The sequence below is a fragment of the Coffea eugenioides genome, chromosome 4, assembly GCF_003713205.1.
Source record: "Coffea eugenioides isolate CCC68of chromosome 4, Ceug_1.0, whole genome shotgun sequence".
Classification (NCBI taxonomy): domain Eukaryota; kingdom Viridiplantae; phylum Streptophyta; class Magnoliopsida; order Gentianales; family Rubiaceae; genus Coffea; species Coffea eugenioides.
In genome coordinates, this window is record NC_040038.1 from 6,096,244 (window position 1) to 6,103,251 (window position 7,008).

Here is a 7,008-nt window from a genome sequence, read left to right on the forward strand (position 1 = left end):
AGAATATAAAAATTTGAACGAAATACTATAAAAGTTAATATAAAAACTTAATCCAAAAATTTTGAACCCCTAACATTTTTTTTATATATAAATTTAAAATTTCATTTTGAAAAGATAAGAAAAAAAGCTAAAACTTATCATAAATTGGTAATACTGAAAAATGAGCAAGTTAACAAACTAAGAGAAAATAAAATGATAAGACAAAACCAACAAATAAATGGGTATTATTAGATAATCCATTTATACCTATATATAAAAATTTAAAATACCCGTACCCATCTATTCATGGATGAGTATGACTAAATTTAGTTAAATGGGTTGGTACACACAACCGACAATGGCTAATAGACAAGAACTGTGAGAGAAAATATGTACTAATTCGAATATTCAAACAGAAAATGATTTCTATATGTGACCCGCCCGAATCCAATCGAATCGAATAATTGTGTGTTAGGCACATTTGAGAAGTGAAAACACCAAAAAAAAGCGCGGGAAGAGAGCAATGGAGGATTCAGGTGCAATTCTCTGTCAGATCTCCTCTCTCAAGGATATGCTTGATCATGTACGCCATTTATACATGCATGTATATATGTCCACAAGTTATTTAGTATTTATTATTATTTGTTCTAATTTGGTCTTCAAATTTTAGGTGAACGAAGAAATCGAGAAGAATATTCAGATCACCAGAGACATCGAATCGGAGATCGTCAAGTGCGGAGAAATCGAGACCGCTTTAATTGCTCGAGAGCTCGAATTGATGAGAACGGCGTACATGTTACAGCTCGAAATCCACAGCCTGAAGATTGTCACAGGTGCAAATTACTTAACCAAAAAAAAAATCAGTAGGGTAGAGTAGCTTATATTAATTGTTTTTCGGCATATGGAAACATTAAATTTAAGTATTTTGCTTACTTTTCTGATCAAATAGTAGACTTATATTGCCCGAATTAACTCCAATATTATAGATAATTGGGAAAAAAATTCTTTTTTTGACACCTATAGTTTTTAGGAGAATGATGCACTGTTTCATCCGTGTTGTGTTTCCCAGATGATTCGACAAGCTCAGTGAAAGTATTGGAAAATGAGATATGCTGTCTCAGAATGAAGAAAAACGAGATAAAGAGAAGAATGAACAGCAAGCGGTAATACTCTGAAAGTGTCTGCCAGGAAAACAAGTAGAAGTTGGCGTACATCAGAAATTAGGTTCTTTGTTTGCTTTACTGTGTTTTTTTTAACTAATCTGGAACTTTCAAAATAGTCGCATATCCTGATTTTGTATAGCTATGTTGCCAAAAACAAGTCCAAACTTCTTTTTACTTTTGCCCCCTTATTCCTTTTTCTGTAGGAAATCATTTTTCTGATAGCAGGTATCTGATTCGCTGTTTCGATTTCTATGGGTTGTCAAGTTGTGTGAAATGGCTATTTGAATCCTATGTAGAATTCCGTTGTCTGTCAAAGTGCAATTTTGTTTGCTTGCTGCAGTTCTAATGGTCTATCTTTCTAACACCAAGTTGCGGACTGCCCTGTCAAGACTTTTTCTGTTTGTGTACAGGGAACAATTCATGGTTGTATGCCTAGATTTTCAGGAAGAAATCAGCAAGCGAGAAAATGATAGAGCTTTGGTATTGCTGGAGGAGAAACAAGTGCTAGAAAATGAAATTGATGATTTGAATAAGAAGAATAACGCTCTGAAAAACTCAATGATGGCATTCATGGAAGATATAGTTGAAGATCTTCAGGGTTCTATATCTGGTAATGCTAGTTTTTTCTTTCTTTCTCTTTGTGCTACACATTTTTATTCCTTTTTCTTTCTTTTTTTAATCTGTTGATAGTTTTTCTTAAACACAATAAGCTGGAAGTAAGGTTTACAAACCCTTGTGTGATATGGCCTTCTTTAAACTTGTTAATTGCCAAATTCTGCTTCCACAATGAAGCTGGTGAATCTTCTATAAATTCTGTAACTATCATTGGTGCTGTTTAGGCTTGTTCGTCACCTCACACTTATTCTTGTGTTGCAATTTGTGGTGAGATGCAGCTTTACAAGTTGAGATTCAGGCTAGAAACTTTGAGAATGACAAAATGCTCAAGGATATTGAGGAGTTAAAAGCAACTCTGCTATCAGCAATTTCTTTTGGGTCTTGATCTATGGTAATTTTCTTCATGATATGTGGAGACAGTTGATCTTTCATTGACATTATTGGTTTGGCTCCATTTCTTCACCTCTGCCCTATGTCTTTCCTCTACTTCATCAGTAAAAAGGTAAAATCCTTATCATGTACCATGATGGCTCAACTCCTTATCAGCTGAATTTTCCTGAATTGAAAGTTGTTTATCAAAACCATGAGATGTATATATCTGTTTGACCATCTATCAGTAGATTTTCAGTATATACTAGGAAGAGGGAAGAAAATGTGTTTAGTTCTTAAAGTATTTCGGGGTAAAATAATCTTAACTGTCATTTGGAAAGTTGAGGGTTAAACTTTATTTAGATTTTGAGCACAAATATAGGCCATCTTCTTAATCTGTACAAGGTGGAAATGCTGTAGAGTTTTCATTCTTTTTGGTTGGATATGCACTTTGCTTTATTAACAGCTATGGTGCTTATTCTAACTTGAATTAAGCTGTGGTATTTTTGCTTATGTTAAATTGTCTACTCACTATCTTTTCCGTTTGCTAACTTAAAGAAAAATACAGTACATGCACAATCTGAATGCTAAACTTTGATCAGTTTACACATAAGTTCGAAATTGCACGTTTTTTCATCAGTTCTAAAATCCTTGGCTACGATCTGAAATATTTCAAAGCTCTTTTTAGTTGTAATTGCTTGCACGTTTTTTTTATCAGTTCTAAAATCCTTGGCTACGATCTGGAATATTTCAAAGCTCTCCTTAGTTGTAATTGCTTATTCCACAAGGTTTTACAAACCTTATAATTTCACTTCTGTTGTCCCCCTCTACATGCTGCAGCTGCAAAAAGTGAATGTGGAGGAGCTGACTTTTACATGCTTGAATCTTGTCCTCCTGATCATGAACCTGTTGTATGAGGGCACAAATTTTATGGTTGCACGTACAAGCCCCATGCTGAAACAGTGCATGCTGAGAGGAATTCTAGTTTTGTGAAATTTGGTGCTCAGCTCAACTTTTAGTTAGCAGCCAAGGTAAACTGACACAATTCCTTTTTCTGGCAAGAGGGAAAAAGAAAAGACGCAACAGCTCCGCGTGTATTGTGTTTTGTCTCCTTGGAACTGAGCATTTTAATTTGCCTTTCATCCATTAAAAATTGTTCACTCATCAACCATGGCTTGAAGTTTGATAAGAGGAGGAAATGGTTAGGTTCGTAGGTGAAATCAACGGGGTGTTGTATAAGCACATAATGAAGGAAGATTGTCTGCCATATTAAAGACAGGAACCATGTATTGTCTTGCAATAATCACGTGCTTTTCGATCCTTTGGGGCTGTGCGCTTTTGGTATTCCCGGATAATTGCATGTAGGGAAGTGCAAACTCAGCATGGGACCTGTACTTCCATCATGTAGCTGGTAAAAAATGAAAATTTAGCACTGCCCTGCAGAATGTTTAAGCTTCGTAACTGGTAAGTGATTGGATCAGTAATTAAGCATTTGAGGTGCCAAGCTCAATTTATGCATCAGCATACCGTTGTAAGTACCTTTCCCAGAGTAAAAAATTGCAAAAAATAAAATTCAAAAGGAAAATTGTAGGTGGGCTTTTGAGGGCAAGTCACTTGTTCAATTGTTTCAGAGTAACTCTTGCCGCTTTATTTACCAAGTTGTTTCATAAAATGTTCAGTACATGTGTATGTAAATTTGGTCAGGCAGATTGAATCTATGTATTATTAGTCTATACAGGATCAGCTTTGCGACTTTCAATCAATGAAGAAGGGGGAAGAACTTGAAAAAAAAAATGTGCGTCCAGTAAACGAGTGGATGTTGGGCCCAAAGTGAATTTATCCTCTATAAGAGGAGGATTGTGATCTTCCTTGATGTTCAATTGTGGGTTGACGCCCTCCATCTTTTCTTCTTTAGAATTTCAATTATAAAGTGCAGCATTGCTCTATTATATTTATATATAGTGCCTAGAGGAAGAACTTTGCGGGTGAAAAGTATATGAAGATGAACAGTGCTTCAGTCAATGGAAGTTCTTGTAAGAAAAGATGTCGATGTAAAGTTGTAGGAGAGTATCTCAAAGAGCAAAGAAGTAGGCTTATCATAATGGGAAGATGTATTGTGTTGCTTCTCTTCTGGCAGGATTAGTTGGAGTGGCTGCTTGCAACTCCGCTCCTCCATTTCTGGTGCTATTTTGAATCTTTCTTGATATTTATTCATCTGACAATCCAACAAGAATTGATTTATTTATTTATTTATTTTTAGTGTTCACTATTCTTTTCGACTCACGATCCTTTCAGTACCTGATGCTCATTATTAGTGAAGTAATAGTTAATCTCATTATGCCATCAATTCTTGTTTCATCTGCAGAAGATGAATGCCTGATTCGCTTCCCCCCCCCCCCCTCTCTTAAATCGAGTTTGTTCTATTAAACCTTACTTGTTTATGGAACAAATTAATTTTGGAATGGTTTCTAAGATAAAAAGGGAAAGAATGAACTAGAATATTAAAATACGCTAAAAAACACTTAATTCATACAGAGCCAAAGTAATACTTCAGCACATTCCTGTTTCTGCTGTTCTTGCCTGTTGGAAGGACGTAGTTGCAAACTGGAGAAGGATACCTTTAACTAGGCAAAATTGGGATTTCGGTGGATGAGTTCCTTGCTTGCTGGTGATTTTGTTGGTAACATATTGTGTAACAACACTAATGCTAGCTGCTGATGTAATTGGAACGAGTACATTCCTTTGAATGCACCGTCGTTGCTGATCAATGAAATTCTCAATGTAAAGGAATCTTAAATGAGCAGTGAAGGAATCTTAAATGAGCAGTGAATGGCTTTCAGAATAAAACACAAGCACTTTTCGTGTTATTGGAGAGAACCAAAATGAAATGACTCAAAAAATTTACTCGCTCATCAGTCTTTAGCTGCAAGCTATTAATTTCATTTTGCTTCTAATAGCCTATTTGAACAATATGAACAGCTGATTTAAAACTTAAACATAAAAAAATCTTGGCGGCTTTACTTCTCTAGCCTTTAATTCAATGCAATTCAATCGTGCTAGCCATCCTAGTTTCATTTTATGGGCCGTAATTGTTGCAATTTTACAAACACAAGTATACTAGACACTGGGCTAGCAGCTTGTTAGGCTATTGGTCTAAAGTCTTGGTAGGTTCAACTCTTGCCTCCAACCATACACTTGTCACTTAATTGTGACTGTCACTTTCAAGTGGTTTTCTCCACGGTTTCCCATGCTCCTCCTCCTCCTAATTAGGTTAGAGTATAATAGTTATATAACTGTTATTGTTACAACAAAAAAGTATATTAGACATTGCATATCTTATCAAGATAAACCAAATTTAATTATCAAAGGGATAATTTCACATACCTCTCCTGAGGTTTTTGACAATTGTAGAAAACTCCTCTCAAGTTCTAAAAATTACACCTACCTCTCCTATTTTCATTGTATAAGTAATATTCCAGACCCAAGAGGCTAGACTTTTCTCAAAAATCCTATAATGCCCTTGAGTTATAATTCACAACAAAATTAAGCATGAAAAAAATGGTTCATTGTCTCCATTTTATTCATTTTTATTTGTCATCACCATTGCTTACTTATTAACATCCAAATCACCACTAAATAAATACTTACATTTGTTCTAATGTCCCTTTTTTGTCTAAAACTTTTCGGTGCAAACCACTGTATCAATTACAAACACCGCATCAAATACCTAAAAGTTTACCTACAATCTCAAATTTTGTTTAATACAAAGCAATATTCATCAATATTTCTAAATTTCAATCCATGCCTGCCACCTTTTAAATACAAAATAGTCTAATCCATCACTACTAATATCAATATCCACTATACTTCATCAGCACAAAGTTCAAAATCAATCAAATTCTTTCTATAAGAATAACATCACTAATAATTGCAAATAAAAAAACAAAATGCAGTTAAAAATATATCAGGAACACCTTTTTTTCATAACAACCATAATAGTATAATATTTATTTAATCCCTATTCCACTTCTTATCCTTAATTTTTTTAATTTTTATCACTATCATTGTCTTCATTTCCATCTAGTTTGATAATGAAATCATTACTCGTCATTTAACAATTTCTATTTGTTAATACCTATTAAAAATTGAAAACAAAAATGGGTGCAAATAAACTATTTAAAGAGATATTTGAGAATAGACACCAAAATAGATAAGAACTAGTGGTTGGTAATAATATATTGTTATTGTCTAAATTTTTTTTGCATATTTTTTTTTTGGTTCCAGGTGAACAACATAAGAAAAGCAAAAACCAATGGTCTTTTGCAAAATCAGTTGTCATTCCACGAAAACTAAAATTTATGTGAAATTTAAGCTTCACACAGAAAGAGACTTCAAGGAATGACGGATAATCAACAAAAAAAAAAGGTCAGAAGATGATTTTTCAAACCAAACAACTACCTCAAAACAGCTTTGACACTTAGCACTACAGTAAGAATGAGCAGACATCAAACATCAGTTCCTTCAAGAAAAATGAAAAAGCCAAGGGATAATGAATAAAACCCACAATTTAGATCTTATATTCCAATCAGAAAGAGGGGACCAGAGGAAGAGGACTACTCATTGCCATCTACAACAATTGAACAAAGCAATATGCACAACTACACCTGAAATATATGGTACACTACACCCCAGGTGATCGCCTCCAAGCCTACAAAACCAGAGAATATGGCATCAAAAAACAAACAAACCGGAGAACAGAGGCATCAAAAAAAGTAGACTCCATAACCACCTCGCCACAAACTCCCTCAGTGGTCTCCTTGCCACCAAACCACCCCACCTGCAGCCTTAACCAACCACACGATGCATTCAGTTCATCTATTAC

At 34.6% G+C, this 7,008-nt stretch overlaps 1 protein-coding gene across 1 annotated transcript; it reads left to right on the top strand.

Annotated features, from left to right (window-relative positions):
- Window positions 1–502: 502 nt before the first annotated feature.
- LOC113768873 lies at window positions 503–2,142 on the top strand. Its single transcript, XM_027313381.1, has 5 exons — window positions 503–562; window positions 650–812; window positions 1,049–1,142; window positions 1,553–1,752; window positions 2,036–2,142. The coding sequence occupies exons 1-5, from the start codon at window positions 503–505 to the stop codon at window positions 2,140–2,142; spliced, it is 624 nt and encodes a 207-aa protein (XP_027169182.1).
- The last annotated feature ends 4,866 nt before the right edge of the window (window positions 2,143–7,008 follow it).

What these genes read in the sequence shown, in the direction of transcription:
- LOC113768873 (XM_027313381.1), top strand. Translation starts at nt 503, where the DNA reads ATGGAGGATTCAGGTGCAATTCTCTGTCAGATCTCCTCTCTCAAGGAT. An exon ending in TCAAGGATATGCTTGATCAT is followed by an intron (nt 563 to 649) that starts GTACGCCATTTA and finishes TTCAAATTTTAG; the next exon opens with GTGAACGAAGAAATCGAGAA. An exon ending in TCTTCAGGGTTCTATATCTG is followed by an intron (nt 1,753 to 2,035) that starts GTAATGCTAGTT and finishes GGTGAGATGCAG; the next exon opens with CTTTACAAGTTGAGATTCAG.